Source organism: Stomoxys calcitrans, chromosome 1, assembly GCF_963082655.1.
Source record: "Stomoxys calcitrans chromosome 1, idStoCalc2.1, whole genome shotgun sequence".
Lineage (NCBI taxonomy): Eukaryota > Metazoa > Arthropoda > Insecta > Diptera > Muscidae > Stomoxys > Stomoxys calcitrans.
The window spans coordinates 229,350,911-229,378,310 of NC_081552.1; the positions used below are offsets into that span (position 1 = coordinate 229,350,911).

General features: G+C 40.0%; 1 protein-coding gene across 6 annotated transcripts in view; it reads right to left on the minus strand.

Moving 5' to 3' along the window:
- Positions 1-1,519: 1,519 nt before the first annotated feature.
- Positions 1,520-27,400, minus strand: part of LOC106092437 (2-oxoglutarate dehydrogenase complex component E1) — a 98,333-nt gene continuing 72,452 nt past the window's right edge. For 4 of the 6 annotated variants that reach the window (XM_059360863.1, XM_059360865.1, XM_059360862.1 and 1 more), the window contains exons 9-12: positions 25,393-26,284; positions 25,168-25,322; positions 18,335-18,631; positions 1,520-2,224 (exon numbers count right to left, since the gene is read on the minus strand). In XM_059360863.1, the coding sequence (XP_059216846.1) occupies positions 2,125-2,224; positions 18,335-18,631; positions 25,168-25,322; positions 25,393-26,284 (1,444 nt within the window). In that variant the 3' untranslated portion in view covers positions 1,520-2,124. The remainder of the gene's footprint in view (positions 2,225-18,334; positions 18,632-25,167; positions 25,323-25,392; positions 26,285-27,400) is intronic. The other 2 variants (XM_059360867.1, XM_059360866.1) reach the window with 1 other exon arrangement.

The window sequence follows — 27,400 nt, forward strand, 5'->3', positions numbered from 1 at the left end:
TTCGCTTAAAACGCAGCATCCAACTTCGAGATTTGGGGTTCTGAAAATTAAGGTGAGGGGGAGGGTCCGCCCCCCCTCACAAAATTTCGCTTAAAACGCAGCATCCAACTTCGAGATTTGGGGTTCTGAAAATTAAGGTGAGGGGGAGGGTCCGCCCCCCCCCCCCTCACAAAATTTCGGTTGAATCGCAGCACCCAACTCCGAGATTTGGGGTTTCTGAAAATTAGGCTGAGGGGGAGCGTCCGCCCCCCCCCCCCCCACAAAATTTCAGTTAAATCGCAGCATCCAACTTCGAGATTTGGGGTTTCTGAAAATTATGGTGAGGGGGAGGGTCCGCCCCCCCCCCCCACAAAAATTTCGCTTAAAACGCAGCACCCAACTCCGAAATTTGGGGTTTCTGAAAATTAGGCTGAGGGGGAGGGTCCGCCCCCCCTTTAGATATCAACAAATGTAGTGCTTGCTACTTTTCAGCACGGGATCATTATGCACCATCTGTGAAAATTTGAAGAAAATCGGTTCAGCCGTTTTTGAGTCTTTAAGGAACACACAAACAAACACAATTTAATTTTTATACATAAGAAGAAGATTGAGCGAAGTTTTACTCACAACGAGAAGTTTGCCCCTGTTCCTTAGTGGAATGTTCGTGGGCAAATTTGCATTTGCAGTTTAAAACGCACTAGTTTTGAGTACCAGAGAACTTCTGATATTTCTTCTAGAGCAGTGAAAAGAATAGCTAGCCTTAACCTAAAACAAAAATTGCTTTTCTAGGTTTTTTTTTATTAAAAGCCTAAGAGAATTTATGAACCCTCAATTCTCTATTTACCTGCAATTTTTAATGGCACATTGTTATATGTGTTGTTAAAAAAATAAACGAACGCTGTGTTATTTGGTTGACTTTTCAAAGAAGAGGCACAAGAGTTTTATTTCAAAATGAAAGCAAAAAAAAAAAATAATTAATAATAATAAATTGTTATAGTAACGATGAATAGAGCAAACAAACTAATAATACTTGAACAGAGAGAATAGTTGACTTAATAACACAAGTGATAGATCGGATGAAGACAGTGAGAGGTTAATCAAACAGCAATCAAATACATCAGAAAGATGCCTTTGTTGTAAAGAATGGAGATGAATAAAATTAGGAAAAAAAAATATACATGTATTAATAAAAAAAAACAAAAATCCCTGATAAGTAATTATATAATGGATGCATGTAACAATTAACATATGTAAAAAATGTATGTAATAATGTAAACATGCATATGTATGCACATATGCCCTGGTTTTGTATGCTTAAAACAAATCTCAAGAAAGAAAGAAGAAGAAAAAAACAGATGAGAAAAAATTAAAAATTTTTTTAAAGATGGTTGTTTCTTTCGTTTTTCTTTTTATTTTCTTTTTTTTTTTTTTGGTTTTTTTTTTAAATAATTAAAATAAATAAAATTAAAAATAAAGTTTATGGTTCATTTTTAAGGTGTGTTTTGTTTTTAAAATAAACATTTGTTGTTTTTTTTTTCTGTTGTTTTTGTATATTCGCTTTACATAGTGTACTAGAATTTGATTTTTGTTTTGAAACTTAAAGAGATTATCTTTTTTGTTTTTTGTTTTTGTTTTTACGATAGAAGAAGAGTTTTGTTTAGCTATCTAAACTTCTTCCATTTCACTTTTCCGTATTTATTTTCTTTCACAAATTGTCTAATAGTTCATTAAAGTTGTGGTTTTGTTTTAACTTTTAGTTCTTAATAAAGTTACGATTTGACTGAATTGGGGGTTTGTTGTGGCTTTTTGCAAGCTACTTGATCGTTCAAATAGTTTTCATATATAACACTTGTCATACTCTATGGTTAAAATCGTTAGGAAATAATAAATAAATCAATCAAAAAAATATCATCTTTTTTGTTGTTGTTGTTGTTAGAAGAAGTATGGATGTTTTGTTGTTGTTGTTCATAGCCATCCATCACTTAATATGTCACTAGAAAAATGTTGAAAGTACTTTTGTTTTTTTTTTTTTCTATATATAAATTATTTATATATTTTTTAATATATACGACGATGATGTCCCATCAAAAGCCAGTGGTTTGGGGGGGGGGATGAGGAGACACACTCAGCTTATTCGCATTAACCTTAGACATGAATGGCATCATTCAACAAGGCATTCAATTCACGTATATGTTGAGCCTTGGAACCGGTAGCGGTTGAAGCACCACAAGGACGTCCAGCATAGCTAAGGTAAGGATAATAGAAAAGTGTAAGGATATTAAAAATGTGCGCTATACATATTTTATAGAATTTAATTTTAATATTTTTAATGTTAGTGCAACATTCACAAAGAAGGGGGGAGGAGTGGGGGGGGGGGTTAGAAAGAAATAAATAGTTTTCACAAATAATTGCTTAAGAAAATAAATTTATTATTAAAACCCCGTTTACACTGTTCATTAAATCCGAATGTAAGGGAAAAACAGATGATCGAGCCTTTAAATCCGGATTTAAAGAGCACTGTAAACGGGGTTTTATATATTGGGTGGCCCAAAAAGTAATTGTCGGTAATATATTGGGTTGCCCAAAAAGTAATTGTGGATTTTTTAAAATAAAGTAAATGCATTTTTAATAAAACTTCGAATGAACTTTAATCAAATATACAATACTTTTTTTACACTTTTTTTCTAAAGCAAGCTAAAGGTAACAGCTGATAACTGACAGAAGAAAGAATGCAATTACAGAGTCACAAGCTGTGAAAAAATTTGTCAACACCGACTATATGAAAAATCCGAAATTACTTTTTGGCCAACCCAATAGTATTAATATAGTCGGCGTTGACAAATTTTTCAACGGCTTGTGACTCTGTAATTGCATTCTTTCTTCTGTCAGTTATCAGCTGTTACTTTTAGCTTGCTTTAGAAAAAAAGTGCGCGAAATTTTGTTTACATTTGTTTGTTTGGCGTCAATTTTAATATGGATACCACATGTCACATCTTTTAAAAAATCCGCAATTACTTTTTGGGCAACCCAATATATTCTTGCAAAGGGGCAAAGAGTCGAGCTAATTTGACTAAGGGTAGGAATTTGTCTTTTTTTTTAAATAATTTATTCTTTAGATTAACTACTCCACCTTTCCTCTTGACCCTTGACATTACTGGTGGATTTCATAGAAATATGTCCAGATTTAGGTATGGCTGCCATATATGTATACGCAAAATACCTGGGTGTCTTGCTGGACAGCAAACTGAACTTCAAATCCAACATTTTGGAAAGGGCAAGAGAGGCCACTCTTGCATTATACATCTGCAAGAGAGCCATTGGCAAAAATTGGGGCTTTAGACCGCGTGTCATGCATTGGGTATATAGTGCATTTGTCAGATCTAATATGCTATATGGTGTTGTGGTCTGGTGGACGGCGCTTCAAAAATCCACCTACTGCTCAATACTTAACCGAATCCAAAGGATGGGCTGTTTGTGCATCACAGCCGCACTGAGGACGACACTGAATTTAATGCTACATCTTATGCCTCGGGACATTGTGGCTAGACAAATTGCAGCGACCACTGCCGTGAAGGGTTAAGGGAGCTTTCTCAATGGTCATGTGGCGGCTACGGACACTGTGTTATCCTTGATACAATATCCAATGGTTCAGGCAGTGTGGATTACACCCTATCTGAGTCGCTTTTTGATGAAAATGAGTGTACCACTATTCCTGATAGAACCGATTGGAACTACCACATCCCTGGTAACAGAAGTTACATAGACTTCTGAACTAAACGGTCAGGTGGGCTTTGGGATGTACTCTAAAAATCTAGAACTGGTCATATCGAAGAGGTTACCCGCAGCGTTAACGTTGTGCCACTTTAGTATCAAATTTGACACTTTTTTTGAACGATGCCACTTGTGTGCCACTTTATTATTTTGATACTAAATGTCATACTTTTAACATTTGTGCGCCACTTGTTCAAAAATACAACAATGTAGCGATTATCTATTGTTTGTCGTCCAACAAATCGCATATAAATAGGTCTGTTCGCGTACTTTTCCAGTAAAAATGTGCAGAAGAGTAAGAGCCATTTTTTTACTCTCTTTAAAAAATTTGCAAGCAAAAGTATGCGAACGACTTCTAGGGAAAATTGACAGAAAAACAGCTGATTTTTTGTTATTTGCTTGATTGGAAAAGAATTTTTTTTAAATAAAAAAAAAAACACTTTGCATTTAGAATTCGTCTGAAGTGGACGCTTCGGGATTCGGTACTCAGTCATCGTTATACTCAGTACAAGTTATAACTGTACATTGTTTTTAATTCTGTAATTTTATTACACGTGTTTTAATTTACAGTTGGTGGGCACACCAACTTCGGAAGTACAACCTGGCATATAGAGTCGTACTCTGGCATTTCAATTAAAGTCCAAAAAAATAAAAAAAATGCTGGCGATACTTATGAGGTATTTTCCTTAGACATACGTCAACGAGAATGAAAAGGCTAGAAGGTGAGCCATTCGTATATCTGTGATCTCCATGCTGCTGGAAAGCCATCACAAATAACCGTGCAATCCCATGGCAGCCGGTTGTACGTACCGCATTGGCCCGATGGAGTCTTTTAGTGTACAACACACTGCTACAAAAACAACAACCATGCACGAAACTACGAATGTCATTCGTGGCGTCAAGTCACACAAGGCGCTGGTTCCAAACAGAATATCTACACTGATGCTGAAGAATCTGGATCTGTCTGGAGTCGATTACCTTAAAACTATCCTCAGCCTATGTGAACACTATTATAGTACCCGATGTTTGGAAGATGGGCAGTCTGATCCCGCTACCGAAACTTGAAAAGGACACGAGCAAGGGCGAGTCGTACAGACCGATCTCCCATCTCTCATCAGTAGCCAAGACGCGTGAGGGACGACTCCTCCCGCTCAATCCCATGGCAGCATCTTTCCCCCTTAACAAATTCAAAGGAACGGTGTTGGGTTTATCGTAGCTCTCCGATGATGATGATTACATCATCACTAGCTCTCTCCTGGCTTTTTGATTGTTTGTTTTTTTTTTTAATAAAAACGAAAAAAATATGCCACTTTTTGTGTCACTTTTCAAAAAACAAAATGACACTTTTTGTGCCACTATTTGAAAATTTCCAACGGTAGCGCTGATTACCCGACCTCTGCAGTGTGCATCAAGCAAAAATCCTTGCAATTAAGGAAGTGGTGGAATGGCTAGGATATAATGTCATTACGACGATTGGCATAAATATCTTCTCAGACAGCCAGGCAGCCATTAAATCGACTGTCGCAGATCTCTCAACGAGATGGATGAAATTGCAAATTTTGCCCATGAACATTCCACTAAGGAACAGGGGCCAACGAGATGGCTGAACAGTTCAAAATTCAACTGTTATGGGTGCCGGGCCACAGAGATATCCCAGGGAATTGTAAAATAGACGAGCTTGCGAGACTAGGAACTACCTAACACACACCAGGGACACTGGAATCTGTGGGTATGCCTCTAGCGACATGTAAGCTAAGTTTTCAGGACCAGGCTCGAAGGTCAACGAATGATAGATGGTCACAATGAGGGAGCTGTGAGCATTCCAAAACTATGTGGGCTCATCTAGACTTGAAGAGGTCTACTGCTTTCCTGTCATTGGCTAGAACAGACGTGTCAGTCATTGTGTCCGTTATGACAGGCCACTGTCTAATCGGAAAACATGCTGACAGACTGAAGGTTGCCAAGCAACGATCTTTGCAGAAACGGTAGGGACATCGAGGAAGAAGAGATTTTAGAACACCTTCTGTGTATGTGTGTCCCGCTATAGCAGTTAGAAGGAGTTCCACTTTAGGTTCTCATTTCTTTGAGAACCTGTCTGATTTAGCGGATGTGAACATTCGCAAGGGACCTGGGCGGTAGGAACTGGAAGACATCTTCCTTCTTCTGTTCCTGTGGTATCACAATGGACAAAAACGTCTAAGTGAGTCTGATGACAGACTGCCACTTAAACCTAACCTAATCTACACTGATAAGAAGTATTTGTGCAACATGTCAAGCGCCCAGCTTTACTCCTTCGAAAGCTAGACAAATATTTCGAGGTGTTACAAACGGAATGGCGAAATTGGTATACCCCCATCCTACGGTGAAGGGGTATAAAAAATATTTTTTCAAAAATTGGCAAATGTCCCAAGAAATCAATTACGGAACTTATGGGTGATTTTTTAGCTATTATGTGATCTGTTAAGAAAGTTAATCGCGCGCTTCTTCTTCCTCAGCGACGAAGCTCCTTTATGGCTCAATAGGTACGCAAATAAGCAGAATTGTCGATTTTGGAATGAAGATCTGTAAGAAGCATTGCAAGACCTGCCAAGGCATCCAGAAAAAGTCACCGCTTGGTGCGGTTTATGGGCTGGTGGCATCATTGGACCGCACTTCTTCAAGATGATGTGAATCCTAAAGTAACTGTGAGGAGGCTACCGTAGTGCAGAGGTTAGCATGTCCGCCTAGACCTGCCAATGCATTCAGAAAAAAGTTACAGTTTGATGCGGTTTATGGGCTGGTGCCATCATTGGACCGTACTTCTTCAAAGCGCAGAGGTTAAAATGTTCGCCTATGACGCTGAACGTCTGGGTGCGAATCTAGGCGAGACCACCAGAAAAAAATTTCAGTGGTGGTTTTCCCCTCCTAATGCTGGCAACATTTGTGAGGTACTATGGGATGTAAAACTTCACTCGAAAGAGATGTCGCACAGCGGCACGCCGTTCGGACTCGGCCAAAACTTGAATCGGACTGCACTCATTGATATGTGAGAAGTTTGTCCCAGTTCCTTAGTGGAATGCTCATGAGCAAAATTTGCATTTGCAACGTAACTGTGAATGGTGAGATGATATCGTGAGATGATCAATTTTTTTTTGTGCCCAAAATTGACCGGTCCCGTATGTGAAATAAAATGTTCACCGAATGTTCAGTCAAGCTTGCCTTGCATGACGTGTGTTTTCAACAAGACGGTGCCACATGCCACATGCTTTTATTATCAAAATTCGTGCACTGTTCAGAAAGTTCATCACGTGCTTCTTCCATTCAGCGACAAAGATAATTTTTGGCTGAATGGGTACGTAAATAAGCAGAATTGTCGATTTTGGAATGAAGATCTGTAAGAAGCATTGCAAAACCTGCCAATGCATCCAGAAAAAGTCACCGTTTGGTGCGGTTTATGGGCTGGTGGCATCATTGGACCGCACTTCTTCAAGATGATGTGAATCGTAAAGTAACTGTGAGGAGGCTACCGTAGTGCAGAGGTTAGCATGTCCGCCTAGACCTGCCAATGCATTCAGCAAAAAGTTACAGTTTGATGCGGTTTATGGGCTGGTGCCATCATTGGACCGTACTTCTTCAAAGCGCAGAGGTTAGCATGTCCGCCTATGACGCTGAACGTCTGGGTGCGAATCTAGGCGAGACCACCAGAAAAAAATTTCAGTGGTGGTTTTCCCCTCCTAATGCTGGCAACATTTGTGAGGTACTATGGGGTGTAAAACTTCTCTCGAAAGAGATGTCGCACTGCGGCACGCCGTTCGGACTCGGCCAAAACTTGAATCGGACTGCACTCATTGATATGTGAGAAGTTTGTCCCAGTTCCTTTGTGGAATGCTCATGAGCAAAATTTACATTTGCAACGTAACTGTGAATGGTGAGATGATATCGTAAGATGATCAATTTTTTTTTTTGCCCAAAATTGAACGGTCCCCTATGTGAAATAAAATGTGCACCGAATGTTCAGTCAAGCTTGCCTTGCATGACGTGTGTTTTCAACAAGACGGTGCCACATGCTACATGCTTTTATTATCAAAATTCGTGCACTGTTCAGAAAGTTCATCACGTGCTTCTTCCATTCAGCGACAAAGATAATTTTTGGCTGAATGGGTACGTAAATAAGCATGAGTGTCGATTTTGGAGTGAAGATCAGCCAGAAGCATTGCAAGACCTGCCAATGCATCCAGAAAAAGTCACAGTTTGTTGCGGTTTATAGGCAGGTGGCATCATTGGACCGTACTTCTTCAAAGACAATGCGAATCGTTACGTAACTGTGAATGGTGAGCGCTATCGGGAGATGATATCAACTGTTTTTTGCCCAAAATGCAATGATGCTGGTGGCATCATTGGACTGTACTTCTTCAAAGATGATGCGAATCGTTACGTAACTGTGAATGGTGAGCGCTATCGGGAGATGATATCAACTGTTTTTTGCCCAAAATGCAAGAGCTTGACTTCAATGACATGTGGTTTCAACAAGACGATGCCACTTGCCACACAGCAAGCGTAACAATGGACTGAGATTGAGAGACGAGTTCGGTGAACATTTTATTTCACGTTCGGGACCGGTCACTTGGCTGCCTAGATCGTGCCATTCAACGCCTTTAGACTATTTTTTGTGAGGCTATGTTAAAGTTTATGTCTATAGAGAAAAGCCCGCTTCAATGGACGAATTGCAAGACAACATTGAAGCATTTATTCGTGAGATATCGACTGAAATGTTGAAAAGAGTATGCCAAAATTGGACTAGCGGATGGACCATTTGAGGCGCAGTCACGGTCAACATTTGCATGAAATAATCTTCAAACTTTAAATTATATGGACCGCGTACTATTGATTTGAATGAAGATTTCATGCATTTTTCTGAATTTTATGTTTTTTTTTTTGAATAACTTTCCTACAGCTCTTAAAAAATCACTCTTTATAATCAATTAAACTGACCACTGAGTGATTATATATTTAGACGTGTGGGAAGGTACAAACTCTATAATAGTCCAGGATAATATAAACCTCTGAATGATCACTTTGGCCTTCTCACACATGGAAACGTTGTCTTTAGCAATTATTTGTGATAACTATTGGGTTGCCCAAAAAGTAATTGCGGATTTTTTAAAAGAAAGTAAATGCATTTTTAATAAAACTTTAATCAAATATACTTTTTTTACACTTTTTTTCTAAAGCAAACTAAAAGTAACAGCTGATAACTGACAGAAGAAAGAATGCAATTACAGAGTCACAAGCTGCGAAAAAAATTGTCAACGCCGACTATATGAAAAATCCGCAATTACTTTTTGGGCAACCCAATATATACGGAAAAAGAACATTAAAGAAATTTTGTATAGTGGTTAAATATTAATTTTTTAAGCCAGATAAGCAAATGTGTGTATGGGAACGAGCAAAAATTATGGTTTCTGTAATAGATGGACAATTTACATATGACAGAATGTGAACATGTTTAATTTTTCATTTGTATGACTTGGCTATTGTCTCTATTATAGCATAGTATTGAAAAAATGGTTTTGTACAATAGAAGAACCATTTAGGACTAGAGATTACATAAGATATAATATTTTAAACTAAAAATATAATTGTTTGACCTTGAATTGAGAACAAAAGCGTTAAATTATTTTCAGCTGTGGTCATCCCTAACCTAAATGCTGGCAACAGGCCGAATCAAAAATAAATAAAAAAAATTCGGTCGTACCGAACTTTGGATGCCCACTACCTTGAATACACTTATTAGCCTTTTTTTCTCATAGCCATCTTTACCCGAAATGGAAATTTGCCCCTGAACATTCCATTAAGGAACAGGGGCAAACTTCTCACATATCAATGGGTGCTATTCGATTCAAATTTAAGCTCTCTTTACCCATACTTGTATACCCTTCACCATAGGATGGGGGCATACTAATTTCGTCACTCCGTTTGTAACACCTCGAAATATACGTTCAAGACACCAAAAAGTATATATTGGGTTGCCCAAAAAGTAATTGCGGATTTTTTAAAAGAAAGTAAATGCATTTTTAATAAAACTTAGAATGAACTTTAATCAAATATACTTTTTTTACACTTTTTTTCTAAAGCAAGCTAAAATTAACAGCTGATAACTGACAGAAGAAAGAATGCAATTACAGAGTCACAAGCCGTTGAAAAAATTTGTCAACGCCGACTATATGAAAAATCCGCAATTACTTTTTGGGCAACCCAATATATATATATTCTTGATCGTCATGACATTTTAGTTCGATCTAGCCATGTCCGTCCGCCCGTCTATCTGACGAAAGCACCTCAACTTTCTAAGGAGAAGTTAGGTGAAATTTTGCACAAATACTTCTTGTTAGTGTAGGTCACTTGGAATTGTAATGGACCAAATCGATCCATGTTTTGAAATAGCTGCCATATAAACCGATCTTGGGTCTTGACTTCTTGAGTCTCTAGAGAGCGCAATTGTTATCCGATTTGGCAGAAATTCTGCACGAGTCGTTTTGGTATAACTTCCAACAACTGTGTCAAGTATGGTTCAAATCGGTTTAGAACCTTATATGGCTTCCATATAAGCCGATCTTCAGATTTGACTTCTGCAGCCTCTAGAAAGCTTAATTATCATCCGATTTGATTGAAATTTCGCACGTGGTGTTTTGTTTTGACTTCCTGTTGCCATGTATGGCTTAAATCGGTTTATAACCCGTAGTTTAAAAGTTCAAGTCGCTATAGTTTTAAGACTAAACATGTTAAGCCAGTTGAACGATTGTCGTAGGTTAGGTTAGGTTCAAGTGGCAGTCTGCCATCAGACTCACTTGGACGTTTTCGTCCATTGTGATACCACAGCAACAGAAGAAAGAAGATGCCTTCTAGTTCCTACCGTTGAACCATCCAGATCGCTTTAAAAAGCCCAACAAGTTGCTAGGTTAGGTTAGGTTGAAAAGCACCATGCCACTATGGGCATACACCTAAGCCAGTAATCGGCTTTTTGTGCGCTCTAAAAACGATACAGTAGCCTCTAAAAAGAAAATTTTAAGTTAGGAATTCCGTGCTACTTACAAAATCCTTAATTCTTTTCAATACCACTCCCCAAAGTTGCTAATGTTCACATTCGCTAAATCAGACAGGTTCTCAAAGAAATGAGAGCCTAAAGTGGAACTGCTTCTGACAGCTAGTGCGGGACACACACACAAAAGGTGCTCTATGTCCTCACAGCTTCTGAAAAACTCGTTGCTGGCATCATTCAGTCTGTCAGCATGTTTTTCGTATAGACAGTGACCTATCATGACGGCCACAATGACTGAAACGTCTGTTCTAGCCCATGACAGCAAGGAGGTAGACCTCTTCAAGTCTAAATTAGGCCACATAGTTTTGGAGTGCTCACAGCCCCCTCTCTGTGACTATCTATCATTCGTTGTCCTTCGTGTTTGGTCCTGAAAACTTAGCTTACATGTCGCTAGAGGCGCATACCCACAGATTCCAGTTTCCCAGGAATGTGTGGGGTAGTTCCTAGTCTCGCAAGCTCGTTCACTGGAATATCTCTGTTGCCCTGCACACAGAACCGGTGAATTTTGAACTGTTCAGCCATATCGGTGAGAGATTTGCGACAGTCGAGGGCGGTTTTGTTTTCAGAAACACGTTCTCCATGGATTTAATGGTTTCCTGGCTGTCTGAGAAGATATTTATGCCAATCGTCGTAAGGAACGCCTGGACGCCTCACAACGCCTGGGTTAGAAACATGGTGAGACCATCAGAAAAAATTTTCAGGGGTGCTTTTTCCCCCCTAATGCTGGCATCATTTGTGAGGTACTATGACATGTAAAACTTCTCTCCAAAGAGGTGTCGCACTGCGGCACGCCGTTCGGACTCGGCTATAAAAATGGGCTTAAACTTGAATCGGACTGCACTCATTGATATGTGAGAAGTTTGCCCCCTGTTCAGGAACAGTGGTACAGTACTGTTTTTAAAAAGCGGCTCAGGTACGGTGTAATTCACACTGCCTGGCACATCGGATATTGTATCAAGGATAATGAGAAAGCTCCCATAACCTCACGGCAGTGGCCGCTGCAATTTGTCTAGCCACAAAGTCCAAAGGCATTAGATGTAGCATTAAATTCAGTGCGTCAGATGGTGTCGTCCTCAGTGCGGCTGTTATGCACAAACAAGCCATCCTTTGGATCTGGTTGAGTATTGAGCAGTAGGTGGACTTTTGAAGCGCCGCGTCCACCAAACCACAACACCATATAGCATTATAGGTCTGCATGACACGCTCCCAACTTTTGCCAATAGCTCTCTTGCAGATGTATAGGGCAAGAGTTGACATTTGCCCTTTCCAATATGTCAGATTTGAAGTTCAATTTGCTGTCCAGCAAAACACCCAGGTATTTTGCGCTTTCTGTAAATGGAACATTCTTTCCTCCCAAGGAGACAAGAGCCACTGTAGGCTGAAAGAACTACTTCTGTCTTGCACGGATTTATACCTAGACCACTTTCGGTAGCCCACTTTCCAGTTGCACACAAAGCTTCCTGAAGTATATCGCAACTGCCACGTCATTAGCATACACAGCCACTTTTACGCCTTATTCTTCCAGAGACAATAATATATTGTTAATGACTGTATTCCAAAGTAGAGGAGACAGTAGACCTTCTCGAGGTATTCCTCAGCTGACCTATCTTTTTAGAGCCACAGATCCCAAGCCTGCCGTAATGCATCTTTTAGTATGTAAGTTATTAATAAATTTTCTTAGAGTCGAGTTGATGCCTAAAAACTCCAACTCCTTATGTCCGGTAAATATGTCCGAGGTATTTTGGAGAGTGGGGTGGTCCCCCCAAGCACTTAGCCCTGAAAATATATCAGCATCGGGCTCTACTCTCAAATATCATTTATTTGAACCCCAAATTGACATAGGCCTCAAAACTGGATATCAAATTCGTTTTCTAATTTTAAATACCTTTCATTTAAAACTGTTTTTGCAAACTTGAGCAAAAATGTCCGGTTTGGAGTATGGGCCCAAAAAACAATCAGTATCGAGTTCCACTCTCTCTTAAAAACCCAAATTGTCATGGTGAGCAAATACGTCCTATATGGGGGTTGTTATGGGGGTGGGATGTCCCCTAGACAGTTGGTCCCGAATGTTGATATCAGATTCGTGATCTACTTGCAAATACCTTTCATATTTCCATAGTCGGCAAACATGTTCGGTTTGGGGGGTGTTTTTTTGGAGAATGAGGCGGCTACTTAGTGACTTAGCACTGAACATATGTATCAGTTTCGTGTTGTACTCTGAAATACCCCTTATTTGAGCCCCATATTGAAATGTTCAGCCTATATGGGTAGTGTATGGGGGTGGGGTGGCCCCACAGACACTTGGTCCCGAATATTGATATCAGATTCGTGATTTACTACCAAAGACCTTTTATTTGAGGGGAAGCCCCCCAACCCCTTGGTCCCACATTTGAATATCAGATTTGTATTCTACACCCAAATACCTTTTATTTGAGCCCCATACTGCCTGTGGTCAGTAAATAAGCCCTGATTGGGGGTGTTTTAGGAAAGGGATGGACCCCCAGAAACTTGGTCTCACATTTAGATATCAGATTGGTATTCTACTTGCAAACAGCTTTCATTTGAGTCCCACCAATATTGCCATGGTCGGTAAATGTGTCTGATTTAGGGGTGTTTTGGTGATTGGGGTGGTCCCCCAAACTCTTGGCTCCACAATTGGATATCAGATACTTTTGCTACTCTTAAAAACCTTTCATTTAAATCCCATATTGTCATGATTGGTCAATATATATATATTTGGTAGATTTTGAGGGTGGAGCGGCCCCCTATGTATCCCATCCAAAATACGGATACCCAATTTTTTGGTTTTACCTTACTATAAGAGAGCACAAAAATTTCGCTTAAAATGCCACTTCCCATCCCTGAGATATGGTATTTCTGAAAATTAGGGCAAGGGGGAGGGTCCGCTCCCCTTCAGATATCAAAAAATTAAGTACCCTATTTTCGCCACCACATTTGTTCCGTATAGACTCAAAAACGGCTGAACCGATTATCTTGAAATTTTCACAGATTGTGTAGATTGGTCTGGAAGGAAACATAGGCTATATAATATTTTGATATCGGAAGGGGGACGGTCTCCCCCCCTTACTCCAAAAGTACCATCCAAAAATAAAAGTGTACCGATCAGGACAATATGGGATTTAACTGAAAGGTATTCAGGAGTAGAGTATGAATTTCATATCAAAAATTGGGTCCAAGTAACTGGGGGACCGCCCCAACCCCAAAACACCCTAAAATAGGTTTATTGGACGACCATAACAACATGGGACTCAAATGAAAGGTATTCGGGAGTAGATTTCGAATATGGTCAGGAAGAAGAAATATGCTTTATAATTGGTTGATATCGGAAGGGGAGATTGTCCGTTACCCCTAAAATCACAAGAGGACCGATAAGGACAATATGGATATCAAATGAAAGGTATTGAAGAGTAGAATACGAATATGGTATTAAAAATTGGTAAAAAAAAGGCATCCGGGAGTAGATTACGGATGTGGCATACAAAATCAGATCAAAGTGTAGGGGGTCAACCCACCCCACAAAAACGCCCCAAATGGCCATATGACCCATCATGACCATATGAGAATCGGTTTGTGTGTTTGTTCCGTATAATCAAAATAGTAAACATAGGTTATTTAAAAAATAAGGTTATATAAAAAATAGGTCCTAGTAATGGGAGGACGCCACACCCCCAAATGGGCATATCAGCCGACCATGGCTATATAAGATTCAAATGAAAGATATTTGGGAGTAGATTAAAAATATGACATTAAAATTTGCCTTCAAGTCAAGGTAGCGCTTTTCCTCCTAAAATACGTTGCCATTATGGCAATATGGGACTCAAATGAAAGGTATTTGAGAGTAGAAAAAACGAATTTGATATCCAATTTTGGGGGTACGCTCTAAATCTACCCTTAAACTGTAAAGAAGGGCATTTGGGAGTAGAGTAAAAATTTGCCCAGGAACCGAGTAGGGGCAAACTTTTGCACACATCAATGAGTGCTTTCCGATTCAAGTTGAGTTTATCAACGATAAGGGGCCTTTTTATAGCCGAGTCCGAACGACGTGCCGCAGTGCATTCACTCTTTGGGGAAAATTTTTTACATGACCATGCATGACATGGTACCTCGCAAATGTCGCCAGCATTAAGAGGGGATAACCACCGCTTTAAATTTTGTCCGAACGCAGGCGTTCAGTGTCATAGGCGGACATAGGCTGCAATAGCACGATATCCATATTCAGGGCTGAAGTATCCTAAAAAAGATTTTAGAGAGTAAAAGAAGGCGCGGCGGAGCGGAGCGGGCCCTGTCCAGCTAGTTTTTATATATAAGAAAGATAGCATCTAGTCCGAGGTCTAACAATCTTCTTTCTCTACCCTTTCTTTCTAGGGTACCAAGAGTCCAATGGGTCAGATTGGCCTCCGAGTGAACTCATCTTTGGTGGGCTACCCATTTAACCCAACCCAACCAAGCTATGGTGCGCAACGGACTACTATGTATCTCATACCTACGACATATACGTTAGAATTTCTTGATTGGCTGGTTGTGCTTCCATAAACCTAACTTTGGGCTCAATTTGCCTGGAATATGGTAAGTAAAGTACACTAATGGCCTTTGGCATTCATAAATAGCTATTTCCTACATATAAATCAACCCCTTATAAAACAAGAAAGAGCGTGCTAAGTTCGACCGGGCCGATTCTTATATACCATGGATCGCGCTGGTCGAGTTCTTTTCCCCATATCTCCTTATAGGCAAACAAAGGATGAAAGAAAATAATTGATTTAATATTGGAGCTATATCAAGTTATGGTCCGATTCGGACCTTAATTTCATTGAATGTTGGAGACCATAGTAGAAAACATTGTGTAAACTATCAGCCAATATAGAATTGCGCCCCATAGGGGCTCAAGAAGTAAAATAGAGAGATCGGTTTATGTGGGAGCTGTATCAGGCTATAGCTCGATTCGGACCATATTTGACAAGTATGTTGAAGGTCTTGCGAGAAGCCGTTGTACAAAATTTCAGCCACATCGAATAATAATTACGCCCTCTGGAGGCTCAAGAAGTCAAGATCCCAGATCGGTTTATATGGTAGCTAAATCAGGTTATAGATCGATTTGAATTATATTTGACACAGTTGTTAGATGTCATAACAAAACACCTCATGCAAAATTTCAGCCAAATCGGATAGGAATTGCGCCCTCTAGAGGCTCAAGAAGTCAAGACCCCAGATAGGTTTATATGATAGCTATATCAGGTTATGGACCGATTTAAAGCATACTTAACACAGTTGTTGGAAGTTATAACGAAACACGTTATTAAAGCTCATGGGAGAAGACGTTGTACAAAATTTCAGCTTAATCGGATAATTACGCCCTCTGGAGGTTCAAGAAGTCAAGACCCCAGATAGGTTTATATGGTAGCTATATCAGGTTATGGATCGATTTGAATTATATTTGACACAGTTGTTAGAAGTCATAACAAAACACCTCGTGCAAATTTTCAGCCAAATCTGATAAGTATTGCGCCCTCTAGTGGCTCAAGAAGTCAAGACCCCAGATAGGTTTATATGGTAGCTATATCAGGTTATGGATCGATTTGAATTATATTTGACACAGTTGTTAGAAGTCATAACAAAACACCTCGTGCAAATTTTCAGCCAAATCGGATAAGTATTGCGCCCTCTAGTGGCTCAACAAGTCAAGACCCCAGATCGGTTTATATGGTAGCTAAATCAGGTTATGGATCGATTTGAATTATATTTGACACAGTTGTTGGAAGTCATAACAAAACACTTCATGCAAAATTTCAGCCAAATCTGATAAGTATTGCGCCCTCTAGTGGCTCAAGAAGTCAAGACCCCAGATACCTATATATATATATGACAGCTATATCAGGTTATGGACCGATTTCAACCATACTCAGCACAGTTGTTGGAAGTTATAACGAAATACTTTGTGCAAATTTTCAGTCAAATCGGATAGGAATTGCGCCCTCTAGTGGCTGAAGAAGTCAAGATCCAAGATCGGTTTATATGGCAGCTATATCAAAACATGGACCTATATAGCCCATTTACAATTCCAACCGACCTACACTAATAAAAAGTAAATCCAAATTTAGCCCATGAACATTTCACTAAGGAACAGGGGCAAACTTCTCACATATCAATGAGTGTAGTCTGATTCAGGTTTAAGCTCAATGATAAGGGGCCTCCTTTTTATAGCCGAGTCCGAGGGGTGTGCCGCAGTGCGACACCTCTTTGGAGAGAAGTTTTACATGGCATAGTACCTCACAAATGTTGCCAGCATTAGGAGGGGAAAACCACCGCTGAAAATTTTTTTCTTGTGGTCTCGCCAGGATTCGAATCCAGGCGTTAAGCGTTATAGGCGGACATGCTAACCTCTGCGCCACAGTGGCCTCCACACTAATAACAAGTATTTGTGCAAAATTTCAAGCGGCTAGCTTTACTTCTTCGAAAGTTAGCGTGCTTTCGACAAACAGACGGACGGACGGACATGGTTAGATCGACTTAGAATGTCACGACGACCAAGAATATATTGGGTTGCCCAAAAAGTAATTGCGGATTTTTTAAAAGAAAGTAAATGTAGTTTTAATAAAACTTATAATGAACTTTAATCAAATATACAAGCTGTGAAAAAATTTGTCAACGCTGACTATATCAAAAATCCGCAATTACTTTTTGGGCAACCCAATATATACATTATGGGGTCTTAGACGAATATTTTGAGGAGTTGCAAACAGAATGACGAAATTAGTATACCCCTATTCTATGGTGGAGAGTATAAAAACATCAGCTCGTGTATGAGATGAAAAGCAGTGAAAACATTGCAATGTACAATGACATGGATGATTTGCAAAATAAAAAGCACATTTATACATAAGTTTGGAACTGAACTTAAAGGCTCTAAACAAATATAACCACATGCAACTGAAGAAGAAGGGGGACAAAACAAAACAAAAAACATACAACTTATAGAGGACACACAACAAGGGGAGCAGGAAAAATCATAAAATAGGCAAGTAAAACAAATCAAGACATATAAGAAAAGCAAAAAAAAAAAAAAGTTTAAGTTTTAATAGACCCGCAAGGATAATAGAAAAAAACATATTTTAAACCAAAAAAGTAAACCATTTAATGCCAATCCAAAAAAAAAAAAAATCCAGAAATTAGATTTGAAGAAAATTTTGAAAAAGTTAGTTTTTGACGCTGCCAACATAATGAATATTTAGTTAAAAAAAATATAATTGTGTACTAATTGCTGTATAGTACTCAAACAAAAAATATTAAGTATAAGTATATTTAATTTACACTAATAAATTGAATGATTTTTGCTTTGTTCTTTTTTACATAACGCAGTACAACAACAGAAGATTTCATAAAAATAGTAGAGTAGAGTAGAGAGTACAGTGGTGGTGGTAGTAGTAGTAGTAGAAGTAGCTAGTATAAGTTGTAGGTATTTTTTTTTTTTGTTTTAAGAACCCTCACCTAATTTTGCGTCCAGTTTTAGAAATACGCACACCAGGTGCCGCACCAGTACCAGGGGGTCTATTAAAATCTTGGCGCACGTTTTTCAAATCGAAATGCTTGGAGGCATTAAATTCGCCTGTCTGCTGTTGTTTGTTTCCATCAGCGGTATTGTCGCTGCCGCCGGATGAAAACATGCGACTAAGCCAAGGTTTCGATTTGGAATCTTTATCCGAATCAGAATCGGATTCGTTAGCAGTGGTAGTGGTAGTAGTAGTAGTAGTGGTAGTGGAGGTAGAGGAAGTAGCATCACTGGGGCTGCAAACAACAACAATAACAAAACAAATAACACAAAAAAAAACACATTCAGAGAAGGTTTGGAAAATAATTTTGCCGCTGAGACTCAGGTCGAATCTACACAAATGGATTTGATCGATTATTTTCTTGACTACACTCTAATTTTGGGCGTTTGAGCAGAACATATAACGTAAATTACACATACTTTGTACTTTCTTAATCACTTGAATGTTAACATAAATTATATTGGCTTTTAAAAAAGAAAAAATCAACAAAATGAAAATAAATCTCGAATAGGTATTCTTAAAAAATCCAAATCAAATTAAAATGTTTAAAACGGATGGAATCAACAGAAAAACTTTGTTAACTTGGATTAAAATAGGAATGTAATTAAAACTAAATTAACAAAAAAGCCATGCTAGGTGACTGATTGAATGATGAATTGAAAAGTAAGTGATCAGCATTGAGCAGGTGTAGGTGGTCTCTAATTTTGCTGTAAAACCCATATTGTTTTAATAACAGCATAAGATTGAATTCAAACATTCTCAGAAAATGGCAACCCCATTCAAAATTACTCCAAAATAAGACTTTAAAGAGATCAAATATGAATTCCTACACAGGCGGGCTTATTCACAAAACTTAGGGTTCAACTATGGATGGCAACTCAACTATAGTTGCGTTGCCAGAAGATAAAATCATGATATAACGAGTAACAAGGGCCGAAATTTGTACACCCACCACCTCGGAGTGGTGGGTGAAAAATGCATACCTTTATGCCCCATAGCAGCTATATCGAAATATTTTCCGATTTGGACCAAATACTAATAAGTACGAGTCATTGTTTAATTGTGTATAACAATAAAGCGATCTGAACCATATACGACACGAATGTCGAAAAGCCTAACATAAGCCGGTATGTCAAAATTCAGCGAAATCGTACAATAAATGCGCCTTTTATGGCACCAAAACCTTAAATCGAGAGATCGGTCTATATGGCAGCTATATTCAAATCTCGACCGATCTAAGCCAAATAGAAGAAGAATGTCGATGGGACTAACACAACTCACTGTTCCAAATTTCGACGAAATCGGACAATAAATGCGCCTTTTATGGCCCCAAAACCTTAAATCGAAAGCTGGGTCTATATCACATCCATATATCCAAATCTGGGCCAAAACGAAGAAAGATGTCGAGGGGCTTAACTTAACTCACTGTCCCAAATTTCGGCGACATCGGACAATAAATGCGCCTTTTATGGGCCCAAAAATCTTAAATCGAGAGATCGGTCTATGTGGCAGCTATATGTAAATCCTGATCAATTTAGGCCAAATTGCAGAAATATGTTTGAGGGGCTTAACTTAACTCACTATCCCGAATTTCGGCGACATCGGACAATAAATGCGCCTTTATGGCCCCAAAATCCTAAATCGAGAGATCGGCTTATATGGCAGCTATATCCAAATCTGAACCGATCTGGGCCACATTGAAGAAAGATGTCGAGGGGCTTAACTCAACTCACTGTCACCATCTTCGGCAACATCGAACAATAAATGCGCTTTTTATGGGCCTAAAATCTTAAATCGAATGATCGGTCTATATGACAGCTATATTCAAATCTGAACCATATTGCAGAAAGATTTCGAGAGGCATAACACAACTCACTGTCCCAAATTTTAGCGATATCGGACAATAAATGCGCCTTTATGGCCCCAAAATCCTAAATCGTGAGATCGGCTTATATATGGCAGCTATATCTAAATCTGGACCGATCTGTACCATATTGATGAAAGATGTCAAGTGGCCTAACGCAACTCACTGTCCCAAATTTCGGCGACATCGGACAATAAATGCGCCTTTTATGGGCCCAAAACCTTTAATCAAGAGATCGGTCCATATGACAGCTATATCCAAATTTGAACCGATCCGAGTCCATATTGAAGAAGAATACTGAAGGGCCTAACACAACTCACTCTACCAAATTTCAGCAAAATCGGATAATAAATGTGGCTTTCATGGGCCTAAGACCCTTAATCGGCGGATGGGTTAATATGGCAGCTATATCCAAATCTGGACCGATCTGGGCCAAATTGAAAAAGGATGTCGAAGGGCCTAACTCAACTCACTGATAACTGTGCCAAGAATGGTCCAAATCGGTTGATAACCTGATATAGCTGCCATATAAACCGATCTCGGATCTTGACTTCTTGAGCCCCTAGAGGGCACAATTATTGTCCAATTTGGCTGAAATTTCGCACGGGGTGCTTCATTTTGACTTTCAATAATTATGCCAAAAATGGTCCAAATCGGTTCCTAACCTGTTATAGCTGCCATACAAACCGATCTCGGATCTAGACTTCTTGAGTCTCTAGAGGGCGTGAAATCTTATCTGGCTGAAATTTTGCACCAATTGTTTTGTTTTTCTACAACTGTGCAAAGTATGGTCCAAATCGGTTCATAACCTCATATAGCTTTTCAGCCGCTAGAGGGCGCAAATATTGCCCAATTTGGTTGAAATTTCGCACGAGGTGCTTTGTTTTGACTTTCATTAACTGTGCCAAGAATGGTCCAAATCGATTGATCACCTGATATAGCTTCATATAAACTAATCTCGGAACTTGACTTCTTGAGCCTCTAGAGGGCGCAATTATTATCCGATTGGGCTGAAATTTTGAGTGAGGTGTTTTGTTCTGACTTAAAATTTTTTCTTATGCCTTCTGCCATGGTGAAGTGCTGCTGTGGTGAAGTGCTGCTGTGGTGAAGTGCAGCGGAGGTGATTATGTAATTCGCTCCGCAGGAATAGTTTTGGACAACGTAATAGGTACCTTAGCTTAAAATAGCTCAGAAAATCTTACAGTCACTCAGGATAGGAAAAACAATCGGTTAATGGTCGAACTCTTTTTCCAGTGAAGCAATACATCAAAAACCTGGGTGTAGGCCTTTAATGCACTCCAAAACCCCAATAGCTGCGGCGGTTGTTGTTGTAGCAGTGTAGGGACTCCCCCGAAACTCGCAAACTCACCACTTTGCCAATCTGCCAGATATCGGGTATTATAAAAGTGTTGAAAGATCGATTGAGCACAGTTGTAAGGCATTCGACTACAGGTAGATCTAAAATCTTCAGCATCAGTATAGAGTTTCTGTCACTTCTCACCGTAAATTGTGATGGCTGTCCATCGGCTCGGAGATCACGGATACGGCGAATGGCTTTCCACCTTGCCCTCTCACTCTCGGAATGCACTATAATTTGACGGTTGAACAACCTGGCGCATCTCTTCGTATCAAACACGGTTACTTCGCCAAAAGTGACTGAGGTCCTGTCATTCCGTCTACCGGGGTTCAAGAATGACTTAATAGTAGACCACAGATTGCCTAAATCGGTACCTAAGTTACATTGCTCCAAGTGTTCTAGTCACAAATTCCGCCTATGTTCGTTGACTACCCAGTTTATTTCCAGATTCAGCTCGCTGATTCTGGGGTTTAGTGGGATCCGTGCTACGAATCCCATTACGCTCGTCTGCGAGTACCACTGCCTGCACCGGAAAGTTGGGCCGCTTTTGGGTCATTTGACCGGATGGTATAAAGCGAGCGGCTGCTGCGTTAATGATGTCTCGAAATTTCCCCTCGGCAAATAGCTTTTTTGAGGGGGGGTTGTCAGTTCACTGAAGCGGCGATTGGTGTACTCTGTGCAGCCAGTCCAATCGGCCTTCTTCTGATTGATAAACGTCCGGCGCTCAGAGGTTATGAAGTCGGGTGGTCGATCGATGGTGAGAATTATGAGGAGGTGGTCTGATCCCAAAGAGATGACGGCTTGCCACGATATGTCACTCAGTAGATCAGGGGATGCAATGGAAATGTCTGGCGAGCTGCTGCACCTCCGCGTAATCCTAGTTGGGGCATCCTCATTCACCATGCAAAACGTGGAGCCTTCAATCTGCTCTGCCAAAGCCCTGCCACGCTAGTCGTTACCTAGGGGAGAATGCCATGAAATGTGATGCACATTAAAGTCCCCTAGAGCCAGGCGATTATGCCCAGATAGTAACCCACCTATGTGAGGGTTATAAGCTTGGCCATTAATTGGGATACAGCTACCAGCCGGGTGGACGTTGTATAACTCTATCTCGGCAGTACCACACCTGACAGCTATCCCCATGCATTCCATGTAGGGATCACTTGCACCAGGCGCAGGCAAGATGGGTCTATATTACAATGAATCCTAACCTAGGTTAGCCTAACCTATTTGGTGGAATGTCTTATTTAAAAAACAAGTAAAAAGGCGTTAAGTTTGGCCGGGCCGAACTTTGGATTCCCACCACCTCGGGTATATATATATACCACCTTTCGTCAAATCCGGGGAAAAATGTATACCTTATGACCCCTAGCAGCTATATAGAAATATGTTCGGATTTGGACCAAATACTAATAAGTACAAGTCATTGTTCAATTGTGTAAAACAAAATGTTGCTCTTTTTAGTAGCTGTATCTAAAAATAAACCGCTCTGAACCATAAACGACACGGAAGTTATATCGAAAGTTTTATCACAACTCACTGTCCCAAATTTCTGCGACATCGGACAATAAATGCGCCTTTTGTGGGTTCAAAACCTTAAATCGAGAGATCGGTCTATATGGCAGCTATATCCAAATCTGGACCGATCTGAGCCAAATTGATAAAGGATGTCGAAGGACGTAAGACAACTCACTGTCCCAAATTTCAGCAAAATCGGATAATAAATGTGGCTTTTATGGGTCTAAGACCCTAAATCGGAGGATCGGTCTATATGGCAGCTATATCCAAAACTGGACCGATCTGGGCCAAATTGGCGAAGGATGTCGAAGGACGTAAGACAACTCACTGTCCCAAATTTCAGCAAAATCGGATAATAAATGCGCCTTTTGTGGGTTCAAAACCTTAAATCGAGAGATCGGTCTATATGGCAGCTATATCCAAATCTGGACCGATCTGAGCCAAATTGACAAAGGATGTCGAAGGGCCTAAGACAACTCACTGTCCCAAATTTCAGCAAAATCGGATAATAAATGTGGCTTTTATGGGTCTAAGACCCTAAATCGGAGGATCGGTCTATATGGCAGCTATATCCAAATCTGGACCGATCTGGGCCAAATTGGCGAAGGATGTCGGAGGGCCTAAGGCAACTCACTGTTCCAAATTTCATCAAAATCGGATAATAAATGTGACTTTTATGGGTCTAAGACCCTAAATCGGAGGATCGGTCTATATGGCAGCTATATCCAAATCTGGACCGATCTGGGCCAAATTGTCGAAGGATGTCGAAGGGCCTAAGACAACTCACTGTCCGAAATTTCAGCAAAATCGGATAATAAATGTGGCTTTTATGGGTCTAAGACCCTAAATCAGAGGATCGGTCTATATGGCAGCTATATCCAAAACTGGACCGATCTGAGCCAAATTGACGAAGGATGTCGAAGGACCTAAGACAACTCACTGTCCCAATTTTCAGCAAAATCGGATAATAAATGTGGCTTTTATGGGCCTAAGACCCTAAATCGGCAGATCGGTCTATATGGGGGCTATATCTAGATATAGTCCGATTTGGCCCATCTTCGAACTTAACCTGCTTATGGACAAAAAAAGAATCTGTGCAAAGTTTCAGCTCAATATCTCAATTTTTGAAGACTGTAGCGTGATTTCAACAGACAGACGGACAGACGGACGGACATGTCTAGATCGTCTTAGATTTTTACGCTGATCAAGAATATATATACTTTATAGGGTCGGAAATGGATTTTTCGATGTGTTGCAAATGGAATGACAAAATGAATATACCCCCATCCTTCGGTGGTGGGTATAAAAATAGAATCCCATCTTTTTGATGGGATTCCACAAAAATCTTTACTATAAAAGTATTCCTACTAAAAAGGCAATAAACCCTGTATGAATACCACTGCCATTTCTTTTTTTTTCTATAGCTAATTGATATTTTATTATTTATTTACATCTACCGATATATGTAACACCAAACCACCCATAATCCAACCCAAAAATTCTTTAACTAGATGGGGTGTATAATACACACATTAGGTTACCAATCTAAAGAGTAAAATAAATGGCTTGGTGGACCCATTGCAGTACTTAGAAAATAAGTGCCAGAATGGATTTTTTTTTTTTAACAACCATTCGTAACCAAGGGTGGTGCTTGGAACTAAAATAGAGACAACAACTGGTGTGTGTGGGTGTGGGTGCAGTGGTGTTTTTGTTTCCAATAAATTTGCAACAGTAGTTAGACAATTGCAAGTGGAAGAAAAAGTGTAGTTTGAAGGAGGATTGATGCAAATCATAGAGAAAAAACCGCTAATTAAACGAAGAGGAGCTTAAGAGAAACACAACTTATATACAAGAGAAGATAAGGGTTAAGTAAGGGTAAGAAACGACTCAAAAGAAGATCGAGTAAAAAAAAGTAAAGGCATAAACAAAAAAAAAACGTATTAAAGCACAGTTAAGAAAAAAAAAACGTTATAAAAGGCCCAAAAGACATTTAAGACGTTACATGATTTGAAAGGAGAACAAGAGGACTTACCTAACATCTCTGCTATTGCTGAGGGCGGTCAAGAAACGTGGCTGGACATAGGACCAGCAACCTTGGTTTTTGTGTTCTTCTTGGGCCCACACTAATTCGGCATCCTTATAGAGATTGGCTTGTTCCTTAATCAAATCGAAGGGGAAGGGAGAAACCTAAAACAAAGAAATATGCCACGAACTAATGGTAATTGTCTGGAACCATCAACTCTCTGCTGGCACTTACTTGCTCAACACGAACAATGGCAATTTCCTTTTCCAAACCCTTGTCCTTGCGGGCCTTGGTCAGATCGTAGTAGACACGGCCAGTACAGAAGACAATCCTCTTGACAGCACTGGGGTTTTCGGCGGTCACCTTGTCGGGGATAATACGTTGGAATTCACTGCCCTCTGACATTTCGCTGAATGGTGACTTGGCTTCTGGGTGACGCAACAGAGATTTGGGGGTGAGCAGAATCAATGGCTTGCGGAAAGGCATGGCGATTTGACGACGCAAAATGTGGAACAAATTAGCGGGTGTTGTGCAATTGGCCACAATCCAGTTGATGTCATGCAATTGCCTAATGGCAAACTCATCAGATTCGGGAGGGAAATAATCGGGATCGTCCGAGGACATTTGCAAGAAACGTTCAACGCGGCATGACGAATGCTCGGGGCCCATACCTTCCATGCCATGGGGCAACAGCATAACCAAACCAGATTGACGCACCCATTTGGCTTGGCCGCTGGAAATGAACTGATCAATAATACATTGGGCTGTGTTGGAGAAATCACCGAATTGGGCTTCCCACAAGACCAAAGCATTGGGATTGGTCATGGAGTAGCCGTGTTCGAAGCCAAGCACAGCATATTCGGACAAGGAACTGTTCGAGACGGAGTAGGGAGCCTGATCGGGATACAAGTGTTGCAGAGCATTATAGGTGGCCTTGTCCACCAACTGATGGTGCAAGACATGATGACGGTGAGAGAAGGTGCCACGTTCAACATCTTGACCGGAGAGACGTACATGTATGCCCTCCTTAAGCAGGGAACCAAAGGCCATGGCTTCACCAAGAGCCCAATCAGCGACGCGTTCTTCAACCATGGCCTTGCGGGCATTCAAGACACGAATGAGACCCCTAAGATAAAGAGAGGTAACTGATAAATAAAAAAAAAAAAAACAAGTAAAAAGGCATTAAGTTCGGCCAAGCCGAACTTGGAATACCCACCACCTTGGGTATATATGTAAACCCTCTTTCTTTGCAATCCAGTGAAAATTGGATAACTTATGCACCCAAATACGGCACGGACATTGAGTGGTCTAATAAATAAAAGTCTGTTGAATTTTGTATGTCAAATTTCGGCGACCCTTTATCGGCAGATCGGTCTATATGGCAGCTATATATAAATATAGTTCGATCTGAACCATATTTGGGTCGGGTTGTTGGGAGGCCTTAAGCTACTCACTATTTCAAATTTCAGCGAAATCGTTTAAAAAATACAGCTTTTATGGGCTTCAGACCCTTTATCGGCAGATCGGTCTATATGGCAGCTATATCTAAATATATTCTGATCTGGACCATATTTGGGTCAGATGTCGGGAGGTCTTAAACTACTCACTCTTTCTAATTTCAGCGAAATGGGATAAAAAATAAAGCTTTTATAGGCCTCAGACCCTTTATCGGCAGATTGGTATATATGACAGCTATACCTAAATATAGTCCGATCTGGACCATAATTGGGTCCTATGTTGGGAGGCCTAAAGCAACTCACTGTTTGAAATTGCGGCGAAATCGGTTAAAAAATAAAGCTTTCATGGGCTTCAGACCCTTTTACCGGCAGATCTGTATATATGGCAGCTATATCTAAATATAGTCTGATCTGAACTATATTTGGGTCCTGTGTTGGAAGGCCTAAAGCTACTCACTGTTTCAAATTTCAGCGAAATCGGTTAAAAAATAATGTTTTTATGGGCTTCAGACCCTTTATCGGCAGATCGGTATATATGGCAGCTATATTTAAATATAGTCTGATCTGAACCATATTTGGCTCCTATGTTGGGAGGCCTAAAGCTATTCAGTGTTTCAAATTTCAGCGAAATCGGTTAAAAAATAAAGTTTTTATGGGCTTCAGACCCTTTATCGGCAGATCGGTCTATATGGCAGCTATATCTAAATTTAGTTCGATCTGAACCCTATTTGGGTTAGATGTCGGGAGGTCTTAAACTACTCACTGTTTCAAATTTCAGCGAAATC